A 15,098-nucleotide genomic window follows, 5' to 3' on the forward strand; every position below is an offset into this window, starting at 1 on the left:
GTTTAATTAAATGGGTTAAGTTAAAATTGACTTATATAATTTTATATTCATGCTTCGATATAACAAGAACTTAACCACAAATTACCACCCATGCTTCCAGTATAATAGTCCACCTATTCAGCTATTCTCTAGAATGAGACAAAAGCTTGGTGACCCTTACATAGACCTTTCTATCTTTGGACGAGCAGAAAGTCAGGCTTCTATGCTCAGATTAAGGTGTTGTAGAAAACATAGTGGGTCAAAACAATACCAAACCACATCAAGCAAAACCCTTCATTAGGAATAGAAAACTACATATGAGACCCAAAAAAAAAAAAAAAAAAAAAAAAAACCCCCCTAGAACTAGAAGCATCCAAACGCTTTCCTATGACAAGACAAAACAAAGGTATAAAATCTAACAGAAAACTCCTACCTAACCAGTTGTCCAGCTTCACCTTCAGTTTGTACTTTGAATTCAAATTTTGACAAAGAGATGTGCAGAGAATCCTGCAATATGGGCCTGCAGATCTTCTGGCGTTTCACTTTGACTGCAAAAAAGCATGCACTTCTATACACAAAAACCATCACTGTCGTTTCACCTAATCTAGAAAGTCTAATTCTCAACCCAGTATCCTCTTCACATCAAGCTCCTCATCAGCACTCTTGGCTTTGTTGTATACTGATTCAAATGCTTCTGTACACACACTAGAAAATCCTACTATCGCCTGAAACACATGCGGAAAGCCCATCTGGAGATTATTCAGTGTCATTGCCCTTGTTACACTCACCGACTTTTCATGCTTAGTTTTCTCCTCCTCTGCCTTGGCTCTCAAGATTTCCACCTTTGCTCGCTTCTCTGCCACTGGATCCTTGCCACTTGTGAGGCCAGAGGATTCTTGCATGGAATAAGGACCATACTTGCACTCAAGTGATCTAAGCTCAGTCACCTTCTTCTCTAGCTCTTTAAATGCAGATTCCGACCTTTTCTTTTGCTTATGCTCGTCAGCTTGTTGAACTACAATCGCATGGATTACAGTTAAGAAGCTCTTAATTCCTTCAGATGCCACCCTGTCTGGAATATGATCAACTGCAACGTGCCATTCTTCGCAAAGTGCGTAAATTCTGGATTCCTGAGAAGCTCTGGATAGTGGATTTTTGCTGACCTGGAAGAGGCTAAGCCGAAGCCAACCCGCAAGGGACTGGATGTAGTCCCTTTGGGCCTTGACTAGGTTGCAGAAAGACTGGTGCCATTGTTCGACCTCAAGCTCGAGCTGAAGAGTCGATTGCCGGTGAATCTCAGATGTGGGTTCAGTTGATGGGATGGTGTTGAGGTATTTTAGCTGCTGAACTATGTGGGTTTGGACTTGGTGGCACTCATACATGCTTCTCCACATGCACATCAATCTGCAAAGACAAAAATGAGTTAGAAAAGTTGAGACTTGTTTCATCAATCTAACATACATCATCTTCATAACCATTTCAAGTGTATGATCCCCAATATACCTGCAATTCTAAAAAAAAAAGACTTACCCAGATTGTTAAGTTCGCCCCTTGGGCAAGTCACAAGCTAATATTTAAAACAGATAAATTAAAAGCAAGAACAATAATTATCTCTGAAACAGAAGCCACATTATTATTAACAAAATGAGGAAAATTCCAATGAATAAGGATATCAAAATGTCTACTCACCAATGCGCAGGTCACAAAGGATTTGCTTATTCTTAAATGTTTAAATTAAGACAACTTTATTTCAAAACCCAAAATTAGTTCTGAAACTAAAAGAATAAGCAATAAAACCAACTCAGATACATAAAGACCAACTTTATTTCAGAAAACTTAAAGAAGCATCTATATTTGAGGATTACAAGGATGCGAGGTTGACTTGCATATATGACACACACTAGAATAGCCAAGGTGATCCCATGCCACCTACTAGCAACAGCGGACCCAAGGGGCGAGAGGGGGCAAATGACCTTGGCCCGCCACTGAATACGAGACATCAAATTTTTAAAAATATTTTTAATCACTTTTTAGTTTGTTCTTTTAACATTTTTAATATATTTTTAACTCCATTTTTTAATTTTTTTTTCCCTGCAAACCAAAATTCTGGATCCACCACCGACTACTAACACATACCGTCACCTTAGAATTATCGTACAGTTACAGCCACAAGATTGTCTCCCTTGGGAAGACATTCAAAAGGAAAAGGGTCAGCATAAGATAAGGTGTGATTATAACAAAGTTCTGTTCTTTTCTTTTTTTGTGGTAAAAGTGAAATTCATTGGAAAATAAGGATAAATAACAAAAACAGCATACATGTCCAAAATATCAAAACCAAGCACAGGGAGGCAGGGGCTGAACTAGCTTATAGTTCTCCCAAAAATTAAAAAATTCTTCTTAAAAATTAATTTCCTGCCCCCAATTATCATTATTATTTTTTAAAGTTTTGCCATCCACACTAAAATTCCTGATTCTGCCCCTGGTGTGGGGGATCACAGAATACAAAATTGAGGTTTGGTCATGGCCCCTCACAAAATTGTACATGGTACAGTTGTAGTCCTCATATTTTTGCTACAAAAGCAAACAAAAAGCATAAGACAAGATATCAAAAGCAGTCAAGAGATACATTATTCTGACCCAAAATATCATCCTAATTGACTTTTCACTCTGCTAGACCAGGCATGCCCATCTATCCTATCTTTTGGCCATTAATTTGAGCAACCAAACCAGATATCAAAACCCCATTTTTCTTGAATTATGGATTTGTTTTCTGCAGAAAAAGACACTGTTTGAATGCCTTTCCACCAAAGCCCTTAAACTATTCTAACCCACTACACTTGTGAGAGGAAACAAATCACGTGAGAAGAGAAAAGGTGTAGGGCCTGAGAATTGTAGGGTTGTTGTCCTACTGCTGAAGGGGTATGGCAGGAGTGATAGAAAAAGACTTACCCTTTGACAAGCCCAATAAGTTGTGGGTAGAGCTCGGTTTCCCGTAGTTTGATGATCTCAGCAGAGGTGCTCTCTATGGCCTGGGAAGCAACCATCATTTGGGATTCCAGCTTTTCAACCTCTTTCTTTGTCTTCTCAGTCCTCACGTAGTCAGCCCTGTTCAGCTCCAGCTTCCGCAGCTGCTCCACCCTCTTCTCATGCTCTATCCTTATGGCCTCGGCAGCCTAAACCCATCATACAAGAAAATTACAAGCAGCAAAAAAAAAAAAAAAACACAAAAAAAAAAAAAAACACAAAATGCAAAATACAAAAAGAAATATATGTGTTGCTGGAAGCCCCCCAAGCTCATCTCATTCTTGAGTACCAAAAGCAAAAAGGAACAGAGAAAAGTTTACTTATCTTAAGGTTTAGGATAAAGCGAAAAAAATCATGTAAGCACAAAACTAACAAGAGTTCGAAAGTTCCTGTTCATATCTAAAAGGAACAACAATAGAATGTTGATTTTGTTTTCTCTGCTATGAACTTTATGGAAAGGAAAATTCCATCACAATGCCCACAAGGGAAGCACAGGACCTTCCATTTCCTTTTTTGGTTAATTATTTGGTAAATGGGGAGCGAAGTATGGTGCCTAGAACTAGAAGATAGATTCTACAAGAATGCGTGGAACTAAAAAATAAAAATCTTTACCTTGACTTCCGCGTACAATTTCTTCTCCCAAGCAAATAGCCTCTCCACAGTGCAACAGTGGCTGTCACTGACAAAACTCCCACCCGCAACACCACTTCCTAGCATTTCCTCTCCAAACTTCCGAAAACCGTTTGATTTTGGACTCAAACCCCATGTCCACAACGATGGACTCAAATTAAACCCGTAGTTATAAACTTTTCCTGCCAAAACCAAAAAACACAACAATAAAACACAAATCAACAAGAAATTAAAAGAAAAAACACATCTCTCTAATCACTGCAAAATGCAGCAGAAAACAGAAAAACAAAAAGGCCTATAATCTTATAACTTCATCTTACCAACCAAATCTATAGTGTAAAATGTAAATCCAAGAAAATCACACACCCACTTTCAAAAAACACCTAAAAACAAAAAAGAAAAAGAGAAGAAAAGAAAAAAAGCCCTTACCTTCTTTACTACTCTGACTAGAAAAGCTAGAGCTTGAGACTTCCAAGAGCGACGAGACCTGGCAACCAGCCTCAGCAGCCTTGAGAAAGTATTCATCAAGCTCCTTCACAATCTCAACGAGATCTTTCCCATTTCTGGCCACCACCATAGCAAGCTCACTCGTGGTGGTGGTGGTGGTAGTCGTGTCCTTCGAAAACCCACTGACCACAGAACGCTGCGGAGTGGCGCTCGCCGTGACCACCATCGGCGCAGCCTCCGACACCTCCTCCCACTCCTCCTCCGTCACCGACCTCGACAACGACGGCGGCACAAATGGGTCCCAGAAATCCCACGTGGACGACGACGACGCCGGCGGCGGCGGAGGCGGCGGGAGAGCCGGGGATGCCGTTACGGACGTCCACGTGTCGGAGCTGGGGCTCATTGGAGGCGGAGGCGGAGGCGGAGGTGGTGGTGTTTGCGGCGGCGGGAGTGGCTGCACGTGGTGGTGGTGGTGGTGGTGGAGGTGGAGGTCTGCCTCTGCATTGGCGAACTGGAGCAGAGCGGAACCAGTGCTACGCAGTGAGCGGAGATACATGGTGTGCGAGGCGGAGAAGGCTTGCCTTGCCTTCACCAATTGCTTCATGTACTTCTTTCTGGCTTTGCATCTTGACACGATCTCTTCCCTCTCTATTCTTGAGTAACAGCAACCCATGTCCTTTCTTCTGATATCTTGCAGGGAAGCAGATCAACTTTGGTGTCTTTCTCTTTGAGTTGGAACTACTTGGACCCAAAAGTTAAAGTTTCTTTCTTTTCAAGGTGACTATAAAAACTGTAGCTTTGGTCTTTTTCATGCTCATGTTTGCTTTGCCTCTGTTCAAACAGTTGGGTGTCTTTCTATTTTTTTAGCTCCAAAATTACTCTCAAGAAGACAACACCTTTTATGGGTTTTCTGCAGAAAAACACACACACACACACCCACTTCCTTTCTAGAGAGTAAAGCTGGACTCGTTTGGTTTTGGGATAGACTTGGGAGTGGTAGCGGTGGAGTAAACAGCCTACAGGCAACAACAGCTTTGAGAAGTGGCAGGGGACAATGACCCTTGGGCAGAGGGCCACTGATTTTATATTTCAGTTTTGTTCACCAAAAGTGCCTTAACCCTTATTATATGCCCTTAGATGACAAGATAATGGGATAGACATTACCAATTTACCAGCAATTTTGCTTCTGGCATTGCCATTAATTTGACAAATAGTTTGAATTAATAGTAATTTAGACACGAAATATGAGAATTTCTAAAATATTGTTGTGGTCCGGATCCAACAAATGTAAACCTTGTAAATTGTGGGAGTAACATGCACAACACAAACATCCCAAGTGCTGTTGTTGTAGTTATTAGGTGGACTGCTTGCTGCCAGTGCCAGATAGGATGTACGGACGGCAGAGCTTGTTTTTGGTAGTGACTCAGGTGGGGGCGTTTTGGTAACTCAATATTCCAACGGCCATATAAAAGCTTCGTATGGAAATTATTTCAAACTTTTATTGGGAGGATGGGTGAAAGTAATTAAGCTTGTTCATTGAGAAACGCTTCCAATGACTGCTTAGTTAATTGGCAAGTTAATTAATGCTGCTAATTATGGTTTGAAAATCACATTTTACGTTATATTTCCCCCCTCATTTCTTCATGTTATTATATATATATATATATATATATATATATATATATATTAAACAAAAAGTTTTTATAAATTGGCTTCTAAATTACCATGTGTTTTTTAGCATGTGAAAAATTTGTGCATGAACGGTGTGATTCCGTCGACTGTGTCGTGTCGCACTCTATACATTAGGAATAATGTGGGAATCCTTTGGGAATTAAAGTTTTGTATTTTTTGTTTCCTGCTTTGCTTTTAGAACAGTGACAGTGGAATCACATTATAATATATCGACTTGTCTCAGGTTGGATGCATCGTGTGTGAGATTTGTGTCCAAATATTTGATTTTTAATTGCTAGCATTGCCCTTGTCTAAATTAGAAATGAACAACATTTATTTATAAAATAAATACGTGCATTGTGCTGGTAATTGAGCTCATGGGCTGGTAACTGGTTCCCTCTTGGGCCTTGTCTCTGGGCTTTTCTATTGTCCGGCTTTCTTCATTGTACATCCTTGTCGTTTCCTAACTCTAGTCTTTTTATGTTGTTTGGACTTCGTACTTTGGGCCACCCAAATGGCAGGAAAATGTAATGGGATTGGGAATAACTTCACTTCGGTCGTGGCAAACAAGGAGGGTTTTTTGCCCTCCAATAGTTGAATGCCAAATCAGTTAGGAGCAAGAAAATAAAATGAAAACACATGCATTTGATTTTAATCCCCTCATAGCCCCAACCAACCCTGCCTCCGCTAGAGCCGCCGCCGCCTCTCTCCCTCTATCTCTTTGTTGGCCACGTGGGGTGGCGCGGGCCACCCCAAAACATTCTGGGGGTGGCCGGTGAGCACCCCCGGCCCATGGGGTGGCCCGCGCCACCCCGAAGCCACCCCAAAATGTTGCTGGGGGTGGCCGGTGTGCCACCCCAGCAAGATCTGGGGTGGTGCGGGCCACCCCAGCAAGATCTGGGGTGGCACGGGCCACCCCAACAAGATCTGGGGTGGCCGGCGGGCCACCCCAGCAGATCTGGGTGGCTCGCGGCCACCCCCGACATCACAAGGGGCAGCTCGCGGGCCACCCCAGCCACCACCAGGGTGGCTCGCGAGCCACCCCTTGGCCTAGGGGTGGTGCGACGGCCACCCCCAAGCCATGGGAGTGGCTCGCCGGCCATCCCAGATGGCCTAGGGGTGGCTGCGCCGGCCACCCCTTGGCCTAGGATGGCTGGCGCGGCCACCCCGTGGCTTGAGGGTGGCCGGATGGGGTTGATGGTCCTCCTCTGCCTCCTCTGATGGTCCTCCTTTGTTCTTTGTTTTGTTGTTTTGTTCCCATTTTAAATTTTTGCATTTTTCTTAAAATGCTGATGTGTCATGTAGTGAGTGGTGGGCAGAAAACCCATGTTTTCTGCTCCAACCGTATAGCAGCAGCTCTCGATGGGATTAGGATTATGATTCTCTCTCTCTCCTTTTTTTTTTTAATGGTAAATCTTTGATTGGACTTCTTAAAATTTATATTAATATTTTAATTCATTGTATCTCATTAAGTTTTTTTTTTTTTTTTTTTTTTGAAATCTATATCTCATTTAGCCGTATAACATGATTCAAAACTTCATTAATCATTATCAAATGAAATTTAAGAGAATAATGTTTTGTAAGTTTCTTATAAATTGATAGGATACATAGCACTTGCCATATCAATAACTAACAATTACAATTATATAACAACTAAGGTTAAAAATCATATTTTTACTTTTTATTATTTTATTATGTTGATGTGGAGGTGCAATTATTATTTTTTTATTAAAAATAAATAGCAGATTGTTTCAATCTAAGATATGAGTAAGATACAAATATAACTTTTAACATTACTCTTGTATGACATGGCTCACTTATTTTTATAAAATAATAAAAAAGAAAGTTATATATTACATTTTTATTTGATGTAGTAATGTTAATTAGTCTTTAGACCAATATTTGTTAATACTGATTAAAAAAGCCATGTAAGCAAAATATGATAAAAATGTGGTGCATAGCGAACGTTATGTATCAAACATTTTGTTCTCCATAGATAGCTCAATCAGCCGAGAAGTACGCCTTATAAAAACAAATTTCACTAGTTTCGAATCCCTTTTCATCTTTTCCTCCCATGAAAGAAAAAAGAAAAAAGAAAAAAAAAAAAAAAAAAAGGGAATATTTTCCTTTTCAAAGAAGTCTCCTTTCCCTCCATTGTCAGCAAAAAGCAATCCTTTTCCTTTCTTCCCCGGCAAAACAATCCCTTCACAAAAATGCTTTATGCATATATACAACCGAAGCGAAAAAAAGCTACTTCCATATTGTTTGTTATCTTCTTCTTCTTCTTCTTCTCCTTTCCTTCGTCATGGAGGCACCAGTAGTAGACACTGTATACTTGAGGGAGATCGACAAGACTCGTCGAGACCTTCGCGCTCTCATCTCCAGCAAGAGCTGCGCTGCTATCATGCTCCGTTTAGCGTAAAATGCTTTTCTTTTCTCTTTTTTTGTTCGCTCTGTTTTTAATTTAATCTTCGTTTGGTTCCCGGAAAAGCTACGGAAAGAGAATGGAAATCAATTTCTGAGAATATCTGATGTTTCTTGTCGCCATAATCTCGGAAAATTTTAAATTTTTTCTTTTCTTTTCTCTTGACACGTTTGCTGATTGACCAAACAAAGGCTTTAATCTCATTCTAATCATACTTTTTTGGCATGCAGGTGGCATGATGCTGGAACTTACGACGCCACGAGGAAGACTGGAGGTCCTAATGGCTCAATCAGGACCGAGAAGGAGTTGAAACATGGTGCAAATGCTGGTTTGGAAATTGCAGTTAGATTATGTGGTGAGCCTTTGTTTCATATTCCTGTTGGGTTTTGTCCTCTAGAGTTTAGTGGATTCTCCAGCGAGTCGATATTCATGTTTCGTGTATAAGAATTTGACACTTAATTTTGCATCCATTATGTTCATATGCACTTAAAGTATTTGATTAAATAGTTAAATTTATCTCTAACTCTTCCTATCAATTTAAGCTTTTGGGATAAATGGTGATTTGACAAGATAGTAAAGCCAAAAGTCATGAGTTTGAACCCAACTCCACAATTCACCCAAATTTAATTAATATTCTATGTATTGAGTCTTACCTACTAAAAATAGATTTTAAACGCACACGTGAGGGTTAAAGTGCTTAAGCTTTTGAGATGCACTCACAAATATTAGCCTACTGTAACAATTTAGGACAGATCGGTTGTAGTTTGAATTTGTGGAAGCTCCCATTTCCATTTTGTCACTCAATGATCCTGGATTTCAAGCATTGATTTTCTTCTAACTGTTCCTGGGCTTGTTTTGGCATCAGAAGAAGTGAAGGCTAAACATCCAAAAATTACCTACGCTGACCTATACCAGGTGATTATTTTTTTATGTTTGTTTTCAGAAGTTGTGCAGACATATAACATATCAAGATAATGTACAGTGTAAATATTTGTGGGAAGCAGCATGGTGTTGAAAATACCCTAAAAACTTTTAACACGCTTTGGTTGAGTATAGTGACTTCTTTTTTCATGTATCAATTTTGAAGGAGGATCCCATTCTTATGGTAAATTGGTAATTGTGAAGTTTCATTTATCTGCGTTTTCCTTTCCTCGAAGAACCTTCTCACCATGAGATGAATAATCAAATTCTTTCTAATAAACACAAAGCATGTCCCCCACTGTCTTAAACTGAAATGAGAAAAAGTGCTAGTCATTACAAATGTCTATCCTTGTTACAATAACAAACTCAAGATGTTGAGGTTGAAGACATACATCTTATTTATGGCATTGTATGGATACAGTTTATATGCTCCTCATGTGGCTCACAACCTGATATTTTCATATTGTAGAAATTTCTTAATAAAATAAAGAAAATAATAGAATAACGGAAGTGGAGAGAGAAAGAGAACACAAGAATTTTGTGGTGGTTTAGCCTTAGGCACCTATATCAACCACTAGAATGTGCCCTATAGGTCTACATTTTTATTGTATTAATTTGATCGTACAATTGTGTTACATAGTACTCTATTTGTAGGGAAAATGTGGTAGCCTGGTAGGTGAGGTAGGCTAGACAAGATAGAGGAAAACATATCAAGGCTTAACGTAGAAAAATATCCTAGATATTATTACAATACCAATATAAATTTTCTCTAAACTTTGTTGGAGAAACTGTCATGTGTTCTTTGAGTATGTGAGAATCATATGGTTTTTTAATAGTTAAAAAATCATGTGCTTCTCACTTGCTAAGGGACATATAACAGTTTTATAGATTGCGTTAGAAGAAATTTATGTCCTAACACATCTCATGAAGACTTCATCGGTGCTCAGAATAAAATCTTACAATTAGAATATTTGCTAGTTTTAATGCAACTTGGGATCATTAACCTATGTTGATGTTAAACAAGTTAGTAGTTGTTCTATATAAAAGAATCAGATCAGAGACTTTTACATTCAGGGTTATAGATTAACTCATCTTCAATTGTTTTGGCTTTTTAGCTTGCTGGCATTGTTGCAGTCGAGGTCACTGGAGGCCCCTCGATTGACTTTGTTCCGGGCAGAAAGGATTCATTGGAATCAGATGAAGAAGGGCGCCTTCCAGATGCCAGACAAGGTATGCCATTGACCAAGTTGCTCTCTTTTTCTAAAAGGGCTTTTCTATGAAACAAAAGTTGTCTGAGGCCCTTGTTTGTTTCATGATTGAGGAATGAAGCATAGGGTTCAAATCTCTTCTTTGAACATTGTTGAAGCGAACATGACTACGTTAACTACACTTGCATTATAGTAGTGCTTTCAACTGAAATTTTAATACACATAATCTGTTAGTCATTGTAGTGCGTGTACTAAGCCATCTTAATTAGTAACTCAAATTCGCTATCATCCTCAATTGGTCATACTTTCCACGCAAGAGTTTGATATTTTGAATAGATTTTGTTCCATTTGCAAACATTTTCTTTCGGTTTCCCAACATTTATACCAACAAAACTTAGTTCTTTTGTGGCTGATCTATGGAGATCTTTTCTCAAAGCCTGAGCATGCACATGTTGCGGAAAAATTGGATTAAGCAATTTATTTCATCTTGAAAGAACACACAATATATTCTCTTCTCATCCAATTCTGTTGTAGGTGCACAGCATTTAAGGGACGTCTTTTATCGCATGGGTCTATCTGACAAGGACATTGTGGCATTGTCTGGAGGCCACACATTGGTAACTTTCTCCAAAGATTAAACTACATGGAGAAGTTCTTCACTGTAGTCAAAACATACATATAAATTATAATATCTCCATTTTGGTTCTTTAGGGAAAGGCACACAAGGAGAGATCAGGATTCGAAAGTCTACCTTGGACAACTGATCCTTTGAAGTTCGATAACTCATATTTTGTGTGAGAATCAATACATAATATATTTTGGTAGAGAGAAAAAATTAACTACTTTGGTTATATTCAATTTCCATTTGATAACAATAAATGTAATATGCATGTTTGATATTGTATATGATGCGTGTATGCTACGATTGGTAAATCAGGGAGCTCATGAAAAAAGGAGATTCAGAGGGATTATTGAAACTCCCAACAGACAAGTCATTAGTTGAAGATCCTAAGTTTCGTCCCTATGTTGAGCTATATGCAAAGGTAGTGTGGATTATGCTTATTCATAAAAAAAAAATGTAGTATATTTTGGGGATTTTAAAAGATGTTCACATAATCAAACTATTCATCTAAATACCATAGGTAATTATGACGTGACTTACCATCCATCATTTTAACTTCACTAGAAGTATGATTTTTCCGTGCCTTGCTGAAAAGATGGAAGGGGGGAAGATGAGTCTAAAAGGATATTTTTCTTATATTTATATCTGGTCATTTGCCTGATATAATATTTAAATTAAAAAGACGGGCATTTTCCAGTGATGGGTGGTTATGATAGGTTGCTCATTAGTCATTAGAAATTTATTGACTGCACCTTTTGATTAGCATGATCAATTGAGTATATCTTTTTCCCATTTAAATGGCAGGATGAGGATGCTTTCTTCACAGATTATGCGGCATCACACAAGAAACTTTCAGAACTAGGCTTCACCCGACCGTCCTCCGGCCTAATGGGAGCTGCTAAGAGCAGTAAAATATTGGCACAAAGTGTTGTGGGAGCAGTTGCTGTAGCTGTGGTTATCTTAAGTTATTTTTACGAAATTCACAGAAAAATCAAGTGAATAAGACCTGATCTCTGTAGAATTCTACAAAATGGGTGAAGCAATTCATACATGTTACTGATTGTAACTACAGAAACACGACAAAAGTACATTTGAATCTCTTAACTCAAATAACATGATTGAATAAATGTCTTTATTTTCCAAAGTGTCCACTTTCCTCATTCAAGCTGATAAAATTATACCGTTACACATGATTGAATCTCTAACTAAAATAACAGTACAGTGCAAACATCTTTCCAAGAATTCCCAGGTGCAGAAAAGATGAATCAAGTTATTATTAATTATGTTAAACCCCTTGTTGAAGAGGCATTCTGAACTCCCTCTTGACTGGGACCAACACCAAAACATCTACCGTACAACTATTCTACCTAAAAGAATTGCTACTACACACTGTGTAGCATTTTACAGGAATTAAAGGGAAAGGAGAACAAGTGCATCTCCCACCTAAAAAACTACACAAAATTAAGAAATTAAAATTAATTGAAGACATTATTTAAGTCTAATTTAAGTCAGGCTCTTGTGCTCATCGAGAGTGTAATATCTTGAAAGGCCTTGAGCCTCTTCTCAATCTTCTTCTGATATATCCCGGTGTCAGCTGGCTTTCCTGCCTCATCGATGCCCAAAATAGCATCTTCAAAAGCCTTGTTGTCCGGCAGCAACTCTATCAACTTGTCTGTTTCTTCAGGTGAAACAGATAGCCTTCGCGACTTATTCTCTGACTTTTCTGATTCTGCAAGCAACTTTGTCATCTCTCCCATATTGTTCATTTGGATTGAATCGGCAGGGTTTCCAGACCTTGTTCTCTTATGGCTCTCAGGAATTTGATTCTGGGCTCGGTCTTTCATAATCAGCGGCTCTTTCATAAACCTTGATGAAAAGAATGGAGCTGCAGCAATATTTAAGCAATTGGCAGTCTGTGCAACTTGTTTGACACTTCTCAGCTGGTCTACTATTATGTTGGAATTGACATTCTCATCCGCAAAACTATCGCGGGGTTCGATTGAATGGTTGAATGTAGGCATGCTACTATGATCCTTGCAAGGCTGAGGCTGCCAAATCGATGAAGACCCGAGAAAGGCGTCGAAGAGCCTGCGCTGTTCGAGCCGGTCCCCTCCCTTGTTCATCATTTCAGACTCAAGGTCCTTGAGCATCTGCTGTGCCCTTTCATAGGCTTTGAGATGGGAATCTGTGCCTCTCGGGCCATCTGCCATTGCTGGTTTCACTAGCCGCAATGTTTCTTTGGCTTCAGCAATCCTCCCCTGCTTCATCAAGCAGATACCAAGATTGCACATCTTGTTATTGTCAGGTGCAATCGAAAGAGCCCTCCGGTAAGCATCTTCTGCTTCAATGTAGTTGTTCTGTTGCATCAGCGCCCATCCCAAGTTCCCCTATAACAAAAAGAATTCACCTCAGTTTCATGTACTAAATTATTATCTTCAAACAAAGCTAGTGGAGATGTGCAGCATTCTTACCAACAGCCTAGTTGCTTCTTGTTCCACAGAGACCTGGAATTTCTTTCCTTGGGATCTGGCAGTCTTGGTGCGTTTCCCATTGAAAGCCAGCCCTTGTTGAATCAAGTACAACTTGTGCCTCAACAATGTTATTTGGTCATCCAATCTCCCACATCTCTGCAGAAAGAAAAGCAAAAGAGTCCAATTGAATTAAATTGAAAAAAAAAAACCATCAAGTGCTAGAATAATCCTGAATTATCTGCAAGATCCTAAACAACCAGTAATAATAGAGAAGGGGACATCGGCGAAATACCTTGTAAAGGTCCAAAAGAATATTATCAAGGGACTCTTGGGCTTGATCTGAACACCGGCGACGCAGAGACTTGATGGCTTCGATAGCTTCTTCAGCCCGATTCTGTTGCTTCATCACAATAGCCATGTCTTTCAGGGCGCTGTCTACTCTATCCCCAGCATTAATGGCTGCCCAAAAGAGAGGAATAGCCTTCTCCGGATCCTTATCCACCAACTGTTCAAACAAAAATCAGCAAAAAAAAGAAGACCCAACAATCAGAAAACAAGAAAGAAAAATACGGTTTACCAACCCAGAAACAAAAACAACCAAGAAAAGGGAGTCCCTTCAATCAGAGCACAAACCAAAGCAAGAAGAACAAGATTTTATACCAATTTGAAGACAACCCAGAATCAAAGCAGTAAATAAAAGGAATGCCCATCCATCAAAGAACACAAATCAAAGCAAGAAAAACACGATTTTCAACCAATTTGAAAAAAAAAAAAAAAGAAGCTAGAAGCTTGCCTGGACGTTCTTGGCTCTGACATAAGGACTGTCGCCAACGGGGACCTTGTGGGTGACGTGGAAAGAATCGGAACGAGTTCTTGAAACCCCAAGCGGCTTGGCTGGTGAGGAAGGAGCGGACTTGGTGGGTCTGAAACCAGGGGGAGCGTTCCACATATCTTGCAGCATCTTCGGTTTTCAGTTGTAGTGAGAGAGAGAAAAGAAAGAGAATTTTAGTGAGAGAAAGAGAGTTGCAGAGAGATGAGTGATTGTCAGAGAGAGAGAGAGAGAGAGTGAAGCAACGATGAGATTTAGGGCGTATTATGATAATAAATTTCGAAACTTTTTTGACCGTTGCCTAACGTTCTACAAACTAGCCGTTGCGTATCTGGCACCGGTATCCCTAATGTTTAGTGTAATTCCATATTTACCCAAATTTTCTATATTTCTGCATATATCCCATACAATTGATGTTATAGTCACTAGCATCCCCGAGACTAAGTAAGATCTCCTTCATTTAAAGTAAAATGGATTTTTCCCCTCTCCCGCTTTGAAAAAATAAAAATAAAAAAAATGTAAAATGGATATAAGCCATTTTATAATCAATATTTTATTTTACAGATTTAACGGTATGCATAATGACACGTGGTGAATATATTGCCACGTCATGTGATATCATGTACATGGTTAAATACAATAAAATAAATTCTTGTCCCTTGAGGCTAGGAACTATTTCTATATCGGGATAGTGTGGGCAAGTAAACTTTTAGCAATAATTAGTGCTAATAGGGATATAACAACTTTTATTACAAGTTCCTTAGAAAATGACGTGTCGATTTGTGAGGAGATTTTGGTAAGAGTTTTAGTATCCAAAACATTTTTCCAAATTTAATTATGTAATTACTGAAGTAGTAATACTAGTATACCT

The 15,098-nt window shown here is 39.2% G+C and overlaps 3 protein-coding genes across 3 annotated transcripts; 1 reads left to right on the forward strand and 2 right to left on the reverse strand.

Moving 5' to 3' along the window:
* Positions 1-79: 79 nt before the first annotated feature.
* Positions 80-5,151, reverse strand: LOC132168801 (pyridoxal-phosphate-dependent serine hydroxymethyltransferase, putative (DUF632)). The gene is made up of 4 exons (XM_059579855.2): positions 4,063-5,151; positions 3,616-3,815; positions 2,929-3,152; positions 80-1,383 (listed from the first exon to the last, which is right to left on the reverse strand). The coding sequence occupies exons 1-4, from the start codon at positions 4,751-4,753 to the stop codon at positions 600-602; spliced, it is 1,899 nt and encodes a 632-aa protein (XP_059435838.2). The 5' UTR covers positions 4,754-5,151; the 3' UTR covers positions 80-599.
* Positions 5,152-8,033: 2,882 nt separating this feature from the next.
* Positions 8,034-12,029, forward strand: LOC132171709 (L-ascorbate peroxidase 3). Its single transcript, XM_059583095.2, has 8 exons — positions 8,034-8,169; positions 8,407-8,531; positions 9,042-9,091; positions 10,213-10,327; positions 10,840-10,922; positions 11,017-11,099; positions 11,243-11,348; positions 11,732-12,029. Exons 1-8 carry the CDS (start codon positions 8,057-8,059, stop codon positions 11,924-11,926), a joined length of 870 nt encoding a protein of 289 aa, XP_059439078.2. The 5' UTR covers positions 8,034-8,056; the 3' UTR covers positions 11,927-12,029.
* Positions 12,030-12,079: 50 nt separating this feature from the next.
* On the reverse strand, positions 12,080-14,458 carry LOC132170433 (Tetratricopeptide repeat (TPR)-like superfamily protein). The gene is made up of 4 exons (XM_059581419.1): positions 14,192-14,458; positions 13,691-13,903; positions 13,399-13,554; positions 12,080-13,314 (listed from the first exon to the last, which is right to left on the reverse strand). The coding sequence occupies exons 1-4, from the start codon at positions 14,357-14,359 to the stop codon at positions 12,436-12,438; spliced, it is 1,416 nt and encodes a 471-aa protein (XP_059437402.1). The 5' UTR covers positions 14,360-14,458; the 3' UTR covers positions 12,080-12,435.
* Between the last annotated feature and the right edge of the window lie 640 nt (positions 14,459-15,098).

The sequence above is a fragment of the Corylus avellana genome, chromosome 1 (genome assembly GCF_965113065.1).
Source record: "Corylus avellana chromosome 1, dhCorAvel1.hap1.2, whole genome shotgun sequence".
Taxonomy (NCBI): Eukaryota; Viridiplantae; Streptophyta; class Magnoliopsida; order Fagales; family Betulaceae; genus Corylus; species Corylus avellana.

Coding starts and splice junctions, on each gene's coding strand:
- LOC132168801 (XM_059579855.2), bottom strand. CDS start 4,753: ATGGGTTGCTGTTACTCAAGAATAGAGAGGGAAGAGATCGTGTCAAGA. Junction 3,816..4,062: donor TAGTCAGAGTAGTAAAGAAG/GTAAGGGCTTTT, acceptor TGGTTTTGGCAG/GAAAAGTTTATAACTACGGG. Junction 1,384..2,928: donor CTTATTGGGCTTGTCAAAGG/GTAAGTCTTTTT, acceptor TTGTCTTTGCAG/ATTGATGTGCATGTGGAGAA.
- LOC132171709 (XM_059583095.2), top strand. CDS start 8,057: ATGGAGGCACCAGTAGTAGACACTGTATACTTGAGGGAGATCGACAAG. Junction 8,170..8,406: donor GCTATCATGCTCCGTTTAGC/GTAAAATGCTTT, acceptor TTTGGCATGCAG/GTGGCATGATGCTGGAACTT. Junction 11,349..11,731: donor ATGTTGAGCTATATGCAAAG/GTAGTGTGGATT, acceptor TTTAAATGGCAG/GATGAGGATGCTTTCTTCAC.
- LOC132170433 (XM_059581419.1), bottom strand. CDS start 14,359: ATGCTGCAAGATATGTGGAACGCTCCCCCTGGTTTCAGACCCACCAAG. Junction 13,904..14,191: donor TCAGAGCCAAGAACGTCCAG/GCAAGCTTCTAG, acceptor TTGTTTGAACAG/TTGGTGGATAAGGATCCGGA. Junction 13,555..13,690: donor TTCTTTTGGACCTTTACAAG/GTATTTCGCCGA, acceptor TTCTTTCTGCAG/AGATGTGGGAGATTGGATGA.